The sequence below is a fragment of the Pteropus medius genome, unplaced genomic scaffold (assembly GCF_902729225.1).
Source record: "Pteropus medius unplaced genomic scaffold, Ma_sr-lr_union100, whole genome shotgun sequence".
Lineage (NCBI taxonomy): Eukaryota > Metazoa > Chordata > Mammalia > Chiroptera > Pteropodidae > Pteropus > Pteropus medius.
The window spans coordinates 3504680-3519563 of record NW_024352787.1 but is presented as its reverse complement, the minus strand read 5'-3'; the positions used below and the strand labels follow the sequence as shown (position 1 = coordinate 3519563).

General features: G+C 33.7%; 1 protein-coding gene and 1 pseudogene across 6 annotated transcripts in view; one reads left to right on the top strand and one right to left on the bottom strand.

The window, feature by feature from the left end:
• Positions 1 to 14884, bottom strand: part of TPP2 (tripeptidyl peptidase 2) — a 65392-nt gene that overhangs the window by 40539 nt on the left and 9969 nt on the right. For all 6 annotated transcript variants that reach the window (XR_005649988.1, XR_005649989.1, XM_039849467.1 and 3 more), the window contains exons 3-6: positions 9876 to 9971; positions 8021 to 8125; positions 5855 to 5979; positions 1934 to 2097 (exon numbers count right to left, since the gene is read on the bottom strand). Coding sequence is in view for 4 of the 6 variants with exons in the window: in XM_039849467.1 (XP_039705401.1) it covers positions 1934 to 2097; positions 5855 to 5979; positions 8021 to 8125; positions 9876 to 9971 (490 nt within the window). In the remaining 2 variants the exon portion in view is untranslated. The remainder of the gene's footprint in view (positions 1 to 1933; positions 2098 to 5854; positions 5980 to 8020; positions 8126 to 9875; positions 9972 to 14884) is intronic.
• On the top strand, positions 14742 to 14860 carry LOC120591851 (uncharacterized; annotated as a pseudogene).

The window sequence follows — 14884 nt, the reverse complement described above, 5'->3', positions numbered from 1 at the left end:
CAAACTAATGTGCTGACAGAAATAAGGACAGTAGTTAACTTTGGGAGCAGGGAGGGTAGGTTAGTGGTTAGGAAGAGACATGATGGGGACTCTGACAATATTTTATTTCTTGACTTGGGTCGTGGTTACAGAGGTGTCTACTCTGTGAAAATTCAATGCGTGTGTAATTTATGATTTGTATACTTTTATTTACATATGTTATATATCAACAAAGTAAAATGAAAACTAAAAAAAACTAGACCTTTAAGTGAAAATGTTTCTTAAAAGACATGGATAGAGAGAAATATCCCGCTACTGTCAGATAAACAACAATACAAGCGCAATGGTAAATGACACCTGGCATTGGACCTTAATGTTTGGGTGACACTAGAGAAGTTGGAGCTCCAGTAGAAATGAGAGCACATAAACCTTTAAACTGAATCTGCTACAATGCTGAGACTCTTCTGCTCTAGATAACTTGCCACATAAGATAATGGACCCATTGTTACCAATTCTTCCCTTATTTTTTCCAAAATTCCAGGAAAGCTGGATTTTAATGTAACTTTCTCCCCCCAAAACACCTTGTTACCATCACCTAGCAGTTAGCGTGGCTAAAATTAAGCGAAGTGATCACACCGTCTGTGGATTAGAGTGTAGAGCTTCTAGGGCACTCACACTCTGCTGGCAGAATGTGGAAGGGTGCAGCCCTTGTGGAAAACAGCTTGGAAGTTTCTTCAGAAGCTAAATATAGACCTACATAACTAACCAGTTCTCTCAGAAATCAGTCCAAATTAAACAAAAACATATTTCCACACAGAGACTTGTACATAAATGTCGGAACAATCCAAATGTCCATCAAGATGAATGGATAAACCATGGTATATCCACATGACGAAACACTACTCATCAATAAGGAACAAGCTATTTCTAATCATAATATGGGAGAATTTCAAACCACTACTCGAAATACAACAGGCAAAAAACCATTTTTTATTATACTTATGTAAAATTCTAAGAAATGCAAAATAATTTAGAATGACAGAAAACATGAGGCTACCTGGGGATGTGGGTGGAGACAGGGCTGAAAGACAAGCAAACTTGTGGGGGTAATGAGTATGCTCATTATCTTGCCTGAGGTGATGGTTTCCTGGGTGTACACATCCATCAAAAACTGTCAAATTGTTTATGTATATACACACACATACATGTGTGCATGTACACACATGCTGTTTATTGTACTTTGGCTATGTTGCAATAAAGTCAGGGGAGGGAGACAATAATAGTTAAAGCCTGCCTACTTCATTCTCTTTGCCCCTTCACCAGTAGTAACTGCTATCCGGAAGCTGGTATATATACTCTTTCCATCTATTTTTACCAAACACATTTATCTATAAACATTGTATAGTATCATTTGGCATATTTTACACAAATGTTTTATCATCAATTTTATTAAAATTTATGTATTTGAGATTTATGAATATGTGTATTATGTAGATTTACCCATTTTGATAGCTATATAATATTCCACAGTATGAACAAGTTTTTTAAAAAACCTATTCCTTTGTTGATGGGTATTTAGACAGTTACACCCTACAGTACAAAGAGTCAGGTAAAAAGATCCTCACTATAGGATTCTGTGCTAATTTTTTTTTTAAGTTGGAATTTCTCAAGGGTTAATAATTAGAACTGACATTATTGTTCTTAAGATGAATTATGTTTATGGATATTTGGTGGTTAGACCATGTTGATACTCTTGAAATGGATCCTACATGATTACAACTTTAAAAGACAACATCTTGCCACAGAATCAAATAACATTTATTATTCTAGACCTAGTTCTTTAGTTGTATTCTCCAGATTACTAAATTCTCTAAAAGACTGGTTTTGGCTATTGGAATTTACCATCTTTCACTTTGTAAATTTATCTCTAATTAGCAAGTCTGAAACAGAATACCTCCACTGGTCACAATGGAGAGCAGATTTCCATCATCATATATATTAACGGAATAATTTAACATCTCAGCTGTGCCAAAAGAGCCGTATTCTTGGGCTTCTTTGTAGTTTCTCAATACAGTAGATTTACTCAAGTCCCCATCTTCATTTGAATCAATGCAGGCTCTGTAAATTGAGAATATAGGATAATGAAGTTTATCTATTTTCTTACTTTTCCCCAAATCACATAATATAGTTTCTCAGGTATCTTCTTACTACTCTATTTCTACCACAACGAACACAGTAACCGCCTGATTTAGACTCCTGTTTCATAGTCATCTAGAGGAAAAGTCGTTAAATGGAGCCATGTAACAAAGGGCTTTAGGAACACTGTCCATCACAAAACTCCAGGCAGAAAACCTTATAGCCACTGAAGAAATTAGACCAAAGCTTAGCCTAGAGCTTTAGAATAGTTTAGGATGATTCTGACACATAGCCTAGGCCTTACTCCTTGCTTCTTCTAGAACCGGCTTCAGGAATCCAACAGCGCATGCCAGCTTCTTGAAACTAGAACTATATCAAGTCTTGGTCCCACAGGTATAACAGCTTTGGGCAAACACTTATTTTTTACAAAAAGCATTTTCTACATAGTTTTATGGTTGTCCTCTCTGCTCTTCCCTATTTTAACTTTTTAATTGAACAGAGGGCATTTATGATAAATACTAAAGTGTGTATTTCATTAACAAGCTATAGGAATATGGAAAGAAGATCTCTGAAATTGTCAGTTTGTTTTTATGTATACCCCAATGTAAAATTATTTATATTTCAAAAAAAGACATTTAATGTAGCAAGATATGAGACTAAACACTTGTAAGGAAAATTAGGCAAAGAGAAAACAAGTAGCTTATCAAATGGCATTAGGACTGAAGTTAGTAGGTAAAATATATGCCATCAAATCCTCCACTTTTGCTAGAAAGAGTAGCACTTTTGGTTCCAAAATGTATGGTTAGTATCCATCCTGGAAATCATCTCAGATGTCCTCCTTTTCTTTCACCCAGACCATCATACACTAAATTTCTAACAGTTCCTCTCTTGTCCTCTAGATCTTCCTTCTCTAACCTTCAACCCCCTTTCCTGTCTTAGCTTAGCTAACTTTCGGTAATCCTTCAATGAAATCTTTCTTAACGCTTCCTAGACAGGTTCAGCTGTTGCTAATACATGCTTCCACAGAGTCTAGAGTCCATGGAGTAGCTTCTAGAGTCTACCTGGTACAAAGAAGCTATTCAAATATTTGCGAAATGATGAAAGACTGAGTGAATCAACACCTTCAAGAACATTCTCAGTGCAAATACAGTGATGCATTTCACAGATCAGTTTCTTATAATCACATGAAGTGACTCAACAATTCAAGCACACTATCGTAATATAAAATTTAATGACTTCACTAAATAACCCTATAGAAGACAAATATGAATGTGGTACAAGGTTATAACTTTCTGAAGGTCTGGTTGGTTTAATTTCAGGAACAGTTTACATGTGAGAGAGGTGGTAGGAAAAGGGGTTTTGGGGTTACAAATTCCTAAACATTTTTAATACACCACTTTGTTCAATTTCCTATGGAAAAAATCCACAGCTTTCATCAAAATCTCAAAAAACAAACAAAACCACCAACCAACCAAACAAAACCCTGAGATAACAAGATCAAAAACTACTGAAAAGAAACCAATGAATGGTCTTTCCTTTATGTAATCTATTAACATATACTGTTTCTCTCTACTAGTTGTTGCTCTATATGGAGTGCCGCTGAGTTAACCCTATACATCCTAGCAAATTAAGAGTACAGTTATATTAGGATACTTGCTAAGTGCAGAGATATGGGTCCAACGATCAGTGTAAATGTGGCAGGGGGAAGGCACACTTAACATTCTTTGTAAAAACAAACACATGGAAGGCCACTTTGGCCTCTCTAAGAAATGGTTGGCATTTCCGAAAAGACAGTATCTAGGTTTGCCTTAGATAATTTGGCATCTTCAAGATTCTCCTAAAAAATTCTGGATCTACCTCTGAGATGGGGTGGAGGAATTAAAGCCCTACATGATATGCAGTATGATGCAAAAAAAAAAAAAAAAAAAAAAGTTAAATTATTTCTAGTAGCACCTGAAAGCATGATTTTGCTGCATTTTTCACTCATTATAACATTTTCTAAAATGTTACTCTAATTATTTCAGATTATATTTCATTTAATGTTTGATTAAATTTCATTTCCAACATACAAAATTCTAAAAGATGTCTTAGAATGCTGTTGACAAACTGTTATAGTGTATCATTTACTGTGTCAACTGCCTTAAAGACCAATAAACCTTTTGGAAACATATACTGGCTGGCACCTTTGACATTCTGACCCCAAATTCCTGCAGTCTTTTCAGTTAATATGTAGAAAATATTTTAACTGAAACCACCTATTGCCCCACTAACCAATCCCTGCTAACTTTATAGTATTTCTTTAAGTTCTTTTGTAGTATATTTTGAAGTATATGTTTCCCACATGTACTCAGTTTTATATTTAATATTTTCCTCACATTTAACCTTGCCTCCTCTCCCACACTACAATTCACCTGAGCCTTATCACTGAGAATGAGTTTATCATGTTACACCACATGGTGGATGCACCAAAGTTTGCTAAACCATACGCTTGAATACTTTTTATATTACAAACATTATGACCGAAGCTTTCTGCAAAGCATTTAGACAAAAATTGTTCACAAATGTGTGGACACTTGCATATACACACATACCTGAATACACACACAAAAAATTGCATTAACAATTAATATCATCTGACTGAAATACACAAATTATTTTATTAACAATTTCAATCCCAAGGGGAGCAGGCACGTCTCACTCAACTGAAAATTTTATGTACACGTTGTCAGAGATGAGTGATTACCCACATTTATGAGAGGAAAGCATTCCTTTAAGACTGTACTGTAATGTAAACGATCTGAGAAAAGTAATCAAGTCATCATATCTTGTTCTGTATCTGATATATCTTGGCAAATGAGTTTTTGTAGATGAGCAGGGACTCAAACTACGAAAATATTCTTGATTTCAATTTTAAGAAGGTCTTTGGTTTACTGCAGGTACCCTAAACCACATATATGCCAAAATATCTATATTAAGAACATATTCCTATTTCCATGCAGAGAGTAACTGAAGAGGCCATAGTAGCCAACTCCAAGAAACACACTTGCAGTGTACAATTCACTAAGAAAGAAACTGAAAATGTACATGATAAGTAACTTGGTGTAAATCACCATTATTAGTAGTAGTAGTAGTAGCAGCAGCAGTAATAGCTGTCATTTGAGTACATACTGTGTCTAGAAACACCAAAGTTAATTTTCATGAAATCCTCTAGGAAGGTACAATTATTACCTCAATTAACAGATGAGGAAACAGGTTTAGAGAGATGTAGATAAATTGTTCAAGGTCACAACGCTAGGATTCCATCTCAGAGAATGAACACTATTATACTGCCTCCCTTCAACCTAGCTCCCTGTCTCCACTGAAATACCTTCACTCAACTCTCCTTCACCCAAAGTAGATGCTCTATAAGTCTCCTGCAGTTACTTCTCATGTGGCCCAGCTTCAATCAGAAAAACTTCAACATATACCAATGATCAACCCGCTACTATCTGGTTAACGATAATTATCTGGTTAGTGAAATAAGTTTCTTTAAAACACATAAGGGTTAGGTTTAGTGTCTAAAATACTAAGAAGTTCAAAATGCTTGTCCAAAAGTACCCTAAGTCAATTTGGCTCTCAAACAGTTTTGCTTAGTGATATTAATGTCACATAAACCAAAACTCTGGATGGTTCTGAAGATTTAATGTTCTTCAGAATAGATAAAAATACTTTGAAGAGCTATGAATTACATAAAGTTTACCTCCAGACTTCACCATCATGCCATACCAAACAGTCATATACCGGGCCAGGATCACTATATTTTTTCTCAAAAGAATTTAGCAATTCCACTTGACTTTGAAGCTCCTCCTTGATTAGTTTATTTGCCTAATTAATTAGAACATACATTATTATCAGTATATTTTATACACTTGAAGTTATATTAACATACAACCAAAGACACAGTGTGGCCCAACAGCCATTTCACCCTGAAAAAATGTAAGAAAATTTTCTTTTCATATCTATACAACTTATAGTTCAATTTAATGATGCAGATATTAACATATTAAACATTTAAAAAATACTTCTTTTACTCAATCTATCTCATTCGGTCACTCACTCCACCCACTTTGGGAAGGACACTGTTACATGTGTTACACGTTGGTGATATCATTTGGCCAAGATATGTGTTGGTCACGTATCTGTAATCTCCATAACTCATTTCCAAAAGTTGCTATAAAACAGGTTATCTATAGACTTTCAGAATTTTCATATCGTGACCATTTCCACTTAAAATGCCAAATAATAGAAACCATAAACTGTCTTATCTCTTTTAGAATATGCTAAGTTAAATACATACTATATTCATGACCATGTACATACAAGCTGCTATTTAACCTTTCTGATCAACAAAAATGAGAATTTCATATGCTTCAACTTAAGTATTTTTAAACTATATACTACATTAGACTAATTCATCCTTAATAGTCCTAGTAAATAAAAATTTAATTTTTGTATGTTCCAAAAAGCTTAAGTCGTGCTTTGTTTTTAATTATTCAACATATTCAACACTTATCCTCCTTAAAGAAAAAAGAGACAATTATATAGACATTTTTGGTATGCAAAAGAAAACAAATAATTAAATCTAGATTCCTCTTTTATACAGTTAGGTGAATATACATACCACTTAAAATACTATATTTAATGTGTCTAAAAAGAGGCCGAGTCAGGATAAATAGTAATTTAATAAAAAATTATATGGCGTTAAAAAAGGATACTGTACACAGATTAAGTAAATATAAGTTAAATGTGTATACAGATTTATATAGGCCAGTGGTCCTCAACCCTACTTGTTAAAGTTCACGGGTAGCTTTTAAAAATGTCTGCCTCCCTGCAAAGTTTTGATTCAGCTCCTCTCAGGGCACAAGCATTGGCACTTTTAAAGCTCTTCATATGATTCTAATATGCAGCCAGGCAGGGTTCAGAATCACTAATATGATTCCTTTTTTGATTAAGAAACGGTACATGCATGAATTAAACTTCAGAAGAAAAAACAGTTTTTGTTACCATTCCTAAGGGGTGTTACTTTGGAGGCTTTCACTTGCTATTTTATATACCTGTGCTGTCCAGAAGTTTCTACAACTAGCACATATTTACATAATAAACCAAGACATTATTTTAATTTTATAAATTGATTTAAAAAAATTTACTGGCTATTTAACGATGCAGAATAATGGGAACTGTCATATACTTTCTGTGGGACTATGAATTGGTATGACCATTTTATGACCCACCAAAAGACATACACAAATATGTTCAAAACAGCATTTTCTTCATAGCCAAAAACTAAAAACGAAGCAAATACTAACCTGCAGAGGGATATCTAAATTGTAACACATCCATCACAAAGCAAGGAAAGTGAACAAACTACTTCAATGCCCCCCCAAGAAATGGGGATGTGTCTCACCAATAACTTAATGAAAGCAGCTATACACAAAAGAACACACACTGTATGATCCCATTTTACTATATGATTCCATTATAACACTCTTGAATGATTTTGCCTTTATAGGCAAAATCATTCAAGAGTGTTACAAGTCAGGATGGTGGTCTCTTTTGGGAAGGAAGAAGAAAGCAATAACTAGGAAGAGATACAAGACGAAGTTTGCGAATATGAGAGTGTTCACTTTGCGATAATTCACTTTGCGATAATTCATACATGATTTATGCCCTTGTACATATTTGTACTGGACACTCATTAAGAAGTTTTTAAAAACTGATACACATGTGAATTGATTCCAAATAATAAGGAAAAAATTAGTAAAATTAAACAACTTAAAACTTATGAAAAAACAGTCTATTAATTCTCTAAGAATTCTATGGCATATGGTTCTATGGTAACATGTAAATAAAAACGACTAGCACCAACTTGAGAAGGGCAATTGTTGGCAACATCAAATTCTTCCTGTTTCCTACAGGCTTCTGCCAGGGCCACTCTGTGAACAGGGTCCCAGATTTTTTCCTTCCGTTCTTTCTGCAAAGACAGAAAAATTACCTCACGATAAGGTTGACAAATATTCAGGTAAACCTAAACAGCCAATTCACGTGGACTTAATTGTTATTAGCTGTGATGCTACACAATTCTCAGAGGTTAAAAAAAATTATGATCAAGTTGATAAAACAATGAATCAGTTATTAAAAACTGATTAGTTAATTCACTGCACCTGGGTTTTAAGAGAACAAGTTTACCAAGGCACATCCAAATGCATTTTTATACAACGTAAGCTTCCAAGAATAAATCTTTCCAAGAATAAAAAATACTATGTCTAATAACTGAATTCTCAGTCATTTAAGTAAAAGAAAATACTGTATTCTGGGACATTACAGAACTCAGACATGTCTCAAGCCAAGAGCAAGCAAGGACAGGAGTAAGACTGCAGCTGCATTTTGATGGACATGCAGGCTTCCTCAATTTCCTCCCTCTCTAGCTTATTTTTTTCCGATCCTCTTTGACTTGACGGGTTTGTTACTGAAATTGGTCTTCTTTCATCTCCACTGTCTTTATCCCATAGTGCCTCCCAATGGAAGTCTACTAGTTAAAAGAAATCCTTTCCAATAAAATAATCAACTTGACTGAGCTAAGGAAGAGGGTTAGCTCTAACTTTACTACTCTATATTTAGATGATAATTTGTATCTTAACACAATTGATTAAATTTAATATAGTGCATAAAAATATTGTGCTATCTATGTTTCACTCTGAAAATTTTAAATAAAATGATATCCAACAAAAGTTATGTGCATTATTTTTTAATAATTTTTTTTTGGCAGAATGACTGGAATCTGACTAATAAGTAATGGTTATATATGTAATACAACGAGTAACTTCTTATGGTTCACAGACCCCTGGAGAAGCAAATAATAATATTGTGATTAGATAACAGGGCCCCGAGTTCTTATCCATCAGGCTAATTTTCGAAGATTACATCTTGTTTTACAGTTGAATTCCTGACCCTGTCTGTATCAGCTACTAGAATATAGCAGCCTTCTACAGTGGCACTGCCAAATATGGGAGCCACTAACCATATGTTCCTAAACTTAAATTTTAAAATATCACATAAAATTAAAATTTCAATTTCTTAGTCATACTAGTCACATTTCAAGTTCTCGATAGCTACTTATACAGCTAGTGACTACCATATTGATATTGAACATTTTGAACATTTCCATCATAACTGAAAGGTCTGCTGAAGAGTGCTGTTTTAAAGCAGGCTCCGTATCACAATGATTTACAGACTTGTGTTTCCTATATGTCAGCTGCTTCAGGTTTGAGTAACCCTTTCCTTAATATTAAATGACGACTGGCATCAAGAAGACTAGTTAAATAGTAAAACGGGACAAATGGTCATAAAAACTACAGGAATGTGAATAAATAAGGCAGTCCGGACTTTAAATCAACTGTCCAGTCTTTTTGAGGTTAAAAAAAGTCCTTCAAAAATCCAATGAAAGCTATACTCCATCTCCTTGAAAAACACAAATACACAAAAATTTGAATATAATATCAGTGTATTCACATATTCCCTAAGTTTATCCATGTATTCAAGATTAAGAACCATGATTTTTAAATTGGTAACATTTAACATTCCACTGAACAGCTTTCTTTAAGCAATCATTGTTTGAAAGCCTATTATCCTCCAAAATAATTAAGAGTGAGATTTTATAAATTTTTTTCTTCAGGAAGAATAAAATTTGAAAAAGAAGTCATTGATATAAGATTGTACATTACCTGTATCCTTTCTTTGAGAGCCTTTGGATAGAAGTCATAGCCATTTTTTATGCCAATATGATATCTGCCTGAGGGATTTGTCCAGCTTGCAGGAATCTATAAAAAATAAAGTAAATTACTGATCCACTAAATGATTCCCAATTCCAATGATTTACTACTGGAGGAAAAGGTATTTCACTTCTATCCTAATGGCTCGACTTGGATGAGCAGGCTCATGTATTAGAGCACTATTTCTAATATTCTAAGGTGCCACTTGATACCTCTCTGGCTCTTCTATCTCATCCATAAATAAGATGGTTCACCTAGAATAGCTTTCATTTATACAATGCTTCAGTTTATAAAGAGCATGTAACATATGCAACCTCATTAAACCACTAAGATCTTTAGTTCTAAAGCACTAATGACCTCACCTCTTGTTCACCACTTACTGCTCATAAACTAGCCGGGAGAGAAAACAATTTACAGAACCCCTCTACCTTAGATTACTTATTAATAACAAGAACTTCACTCGGCTCTAAGATACAACAGGGATAACGCTTAGAAACTAAATAAGTGCTCTTTGAGTTCTTAAAAAAAAAAAAAGCTCTACGAAATCTTTTTAATTATATATAACATCTTATAAATCTTTCAACTATCTCAAAGTATTTAAAAACAACACTTAAAACTTTTAATTAACAGAATGATGTAAAGACTACGCCAGTTTACAAACAGAGAAAGCAAAGAAGAAAAAGAAATCAAATTGTTTGCCTGAACAATAGGAAGGTTGAAACGAAAACTAGAATCTAGTTGTATCATGGAAACCAAAAAATCCAGGGTAAAGGACATGTGATTTAAAGTCAGATAAACCTGGCTGTGAATCCAAACTCTACTAAGTGGCACCTGCAGGCTACTTGTTTATCATGTGTAAAAGGAAGAAAATAATGCCTACCTTATGATTCAAATGAATAATAAAATGCACTAAACATCAACCAACTTGAAATGTCAATCAAGAAAATGTGGAATAGTCATACTCTTTATAATCACAGGGCCTATGGTCATTAAAAACAGCTTTTAAATGTGTATACATTATGAGGCTGAACTACCATCACTCAAAGTTGGTTGATTCATCAATCTCATAAGCAACATCTTTAAGTCACTCATCCACATGTCCTTCATCAAATTATCCCCCAGGCAGGAAATTTTTAGAAAAAAATTTTCTCACAGCTAAATAAAGGAAAACAATCATTCACAGAAGTTCAAAGATCTACTGACTTTTAAAAAGCCTGCATATCAGTAATCATTTCTGAATGGATGTCTGGAGTATGTGAAATTTCAACTATGTTGGCATACAAACTTTCACTTTTCATTCAAAACTTATCAACCTTCTCTACAAAATAGGAATTCTTAACTCTAATGTTCTTGCAACAGCCTGTGACATAATACTAAAGGGTTGTAACAACAGTTAGTCACTAGTTAGCAAATTTAGAATATTTTATCTCAGGTGTGCCACTTCACAGATGGCTTTGTAGCACTAGGCTAGTGGCAACTTCTTTGTGGCATGAGATTACAAAAAGCCTTGAACTATCAAAAGGATTAAATGGAAAAACTAAGTAAAATAACTGCTAAAGAAAAACAGCTATTAAGGCATATTTAATCACTATTACTTAAAAAATATGTAATACAATAAAAATAATCCAATAGATATAATTTATATTTAATTATATTCTGCAGAGTCCATGCAACTACATACTTCTCAAAGACTATTAAGTCACAAAAATTAAACTAAAAAAAAAAAGTCAAAATAAATGTTATAATCATGGTTCTGCTATTGAACCTTAAACAAGTTAGAATAAAGCTAACTTTGTGAGGCAATTATGGAATGTCATTTTACCCACTTGAGTATTCTATAAAATGAAGTTATTTTCAGTCTAAGAATCAAAGCTTTATATTTTGCTCACTTTAAAGTGATATCTTTAAAATTGTTTTAATTACATGGTAACTACAACATAATAAGACTGATTTTCATGAGGAACTGAATCTCTTTTATTACTAATTACTACTCTTTTCCCTGATTCTTTTCAAGATGGGATGCCTAATGAATTGAACATTTCCTCAAAGAGCCAAATGTCATCTTTAGTGTTCATGTTCCATGCAATAAAATTGTTACTTTTTTTTTGGCCTCAAGTATTTCAGACTTGTCAGCCTATGGTATTGCCAATACACATGTATACTCTCTTCTTTAGCAGTCACTACATCTAAATATGGTGCTAAATATGGCCAAGTCATTCGTTATACCTAGACTTACCATTTTTTTTTTAATACATAAGGCTAAATACTGATGATTTAAAAAATGACTTCAGGTTAAATATAGTAAAATTTCAAGTAACACAGTGCTCCTTCCAAGCACTACTATAAACAGAATAAGGGGAAGAAAAACACTCCCAAAGAACAAAGAGAATGGAAAAAGAGACTTTAGAAGCCAAAAGTCACTACATTTTGAAGGTTGCAAAATAAAAGAAGGCATTAAAAATTAATAGGAAAATTATAGAATTTTAATACAGTGTTGGGACAATTGGGTCTTCAGATGGAAAAAAAGGATGTAAGACTCCCATTTCATACTAAGTCTAAAATCAATTCCAGGTGAATTCTAAAACAAATATGAAAAGAAAAATGGTGAAAGTTTTTAGAAAATAATATAGGAGAATAGCTTCATGATCTTAGGGTGAAGAATAATTTTTTAAGACATGAAAAGCCCTAACAAAAAGGCAAAGATTGATATTCAACTACACTGTATTTTAAGAACTTCTACTCATCAAAAAAGAAAAAAAAGAAAAAATTACATGTATAGGAAGGGAGAAGACACCTGAAATAAATGTAATCAAAGGATAAGTATATAGAATATATAACAAAATCCTACAAATCAGTAAAAAAACAAGACAACTCAGTAGGAAAAAAATGGGCAAATAAATCTGAATAGGCACTTCACAAAAAGAGAAAATCCAAATGTCTAAACAACATATGAAAAGATATTCAGTCTTATTAGTAATTACAGAAATGTAAATTAAAACTGTAATGTGATACATCTAGATTCCCAGCATATTTGCAAATTAATTTTAATTAAAGCCTAAAAATACCAAGTGTTGTTAGTGCCACTACTAAAACTCTTATACCCTGTCAGTGGAAATGTATTCTAGTACAAACACTTAGAAAACCTGTTTGGCATCACTTAGTAAAGTTCATCTCCATGATTCAGCAATTCCACTCATAGGTACACATCCTGGAACTATCTACACACATGTGTACAAGATATGTATATAAGAATGTTGTTAATGACAATCCTAAACTGGAAACAATTCAACTGTTCATCAGCTGTAAAATGGACAGAATGTGGTATATACAGACCATGGCGCATTGCACAGCAATGAAATGGAACAAATCATTACTATATGCAATATCATGACTGAATCTCACGAATCTCACAAACATCCAGGGAAAGACAACATAAAATGATATATAAATGAGGTTATTCATATAAGGTTCACAAATAGGCAAAACCAGTAATATATTTTATATATCCACATAGAGGTGGTAAAATTATAAAGAAAAGCAAATAAATAATACGAAAGTCAAAATAAGTTGTAATCTAGGAGATCACAGAAAGCTTCTGAAGCATGGCAATATTCTTTGTCTTATCTGGGTGGTGGATAAAATGTTTCAATTTAACTATAAATTAAACTCTACATATGTGTTTTATACACTTTCCTTTATGCCTGTACATTTCATCATCAAAGGTTTTATGCTTCTGTTCTCTTTTTGGCTTCTATCTGCTCATGGGAGTAGCACCAGCAAAAAGTAACTGACCACTAGTTTCTCAAAAAGACCTATGAATAATATCCTTAGAGAATGAGATGACTGAATGTTCAAACCACTTAACTAGTAGTTGACCTTAAACTGGGAGAATAGGACATTAACCATCAGTAGTTTATGGGCTATTTGGAAGAAGCTGAAAGAGAATACAGACATTTAATTAATCTCAAAGCATGGTTAAATCAAGTAAAGACTTTACTGTATTGCTTTCTAAAAATTGTATACTGGAGAGTTCTGAGAGATCCAACTAGCCAGAATCTCAGTGACTAGTGATATTATTCTTTTTAATGACTACTGCAAAATATCTAAACATCTGCATATCCTTGAAAAAAGTTAACCGAACATGTGTGTTAATGTTCGCACATTAACATTGGGTATGTTTTGTGTATGAATGGAGAAGGGAGCTATAATCAAGAAGACCGATGGAAAATTTGTATGAGTAACAATTAAGACTCCTGCCACCCATCCCACATCCTGGCCACATCTGACCAACCGGGCAAATGTCCCTACCTGAACCAGAGAGAAATTTGGATGTCAACCTTCTAGAGAGGTTTACACAGCAGAGGGGAGAGATGAGACGTACTGAGGATTCTATAAGAATCTCCAAGCACCTTTCAAAGCTGATTTCCTCAATGTTGACAGCCAAGCTAATCTTTAACATTTCCTGCCAAGCCCCAAGCCAAACAGGCTAAGGTCTTCTTTGAAGTAAATGAGCATCTCAAAGAAAAATCAATATACCATATACTGATATCTTAGGGTCTCCTACAAAGGTATCATTTTTCTTGAGACCACAAACCCTGCACAAGTAGAGAGAGCTTCCAATCACCTTTTATGTGCCTTGCAAGTAAGAGACAGCCAGGAATGATTCAATATCTGAAGAAAAACTCTCAGGTAAAAAAGTAGAGCACAAGAAGAAAGGCAGAGAGAGAAAGAGGAGAAAAAAGGAGGGAGCAGGAGATGAAGAGAAAAGGAAGAGAAAAAATAATGGGAGGAAAAGGAAGGTAAGTAAAAAGAGAAGTAGTCTACGGCCATGTCACACTGAACACGCTCGATCTTGTCTGATCTTGAAAGCTAAGCAGGGTTGGGCCTGGTTAGTACTTGGATGGGAGACCACCTAGGAAGACTAGGTGTTGTAGGCATAAAAAATAAAAATAAAAATAAAA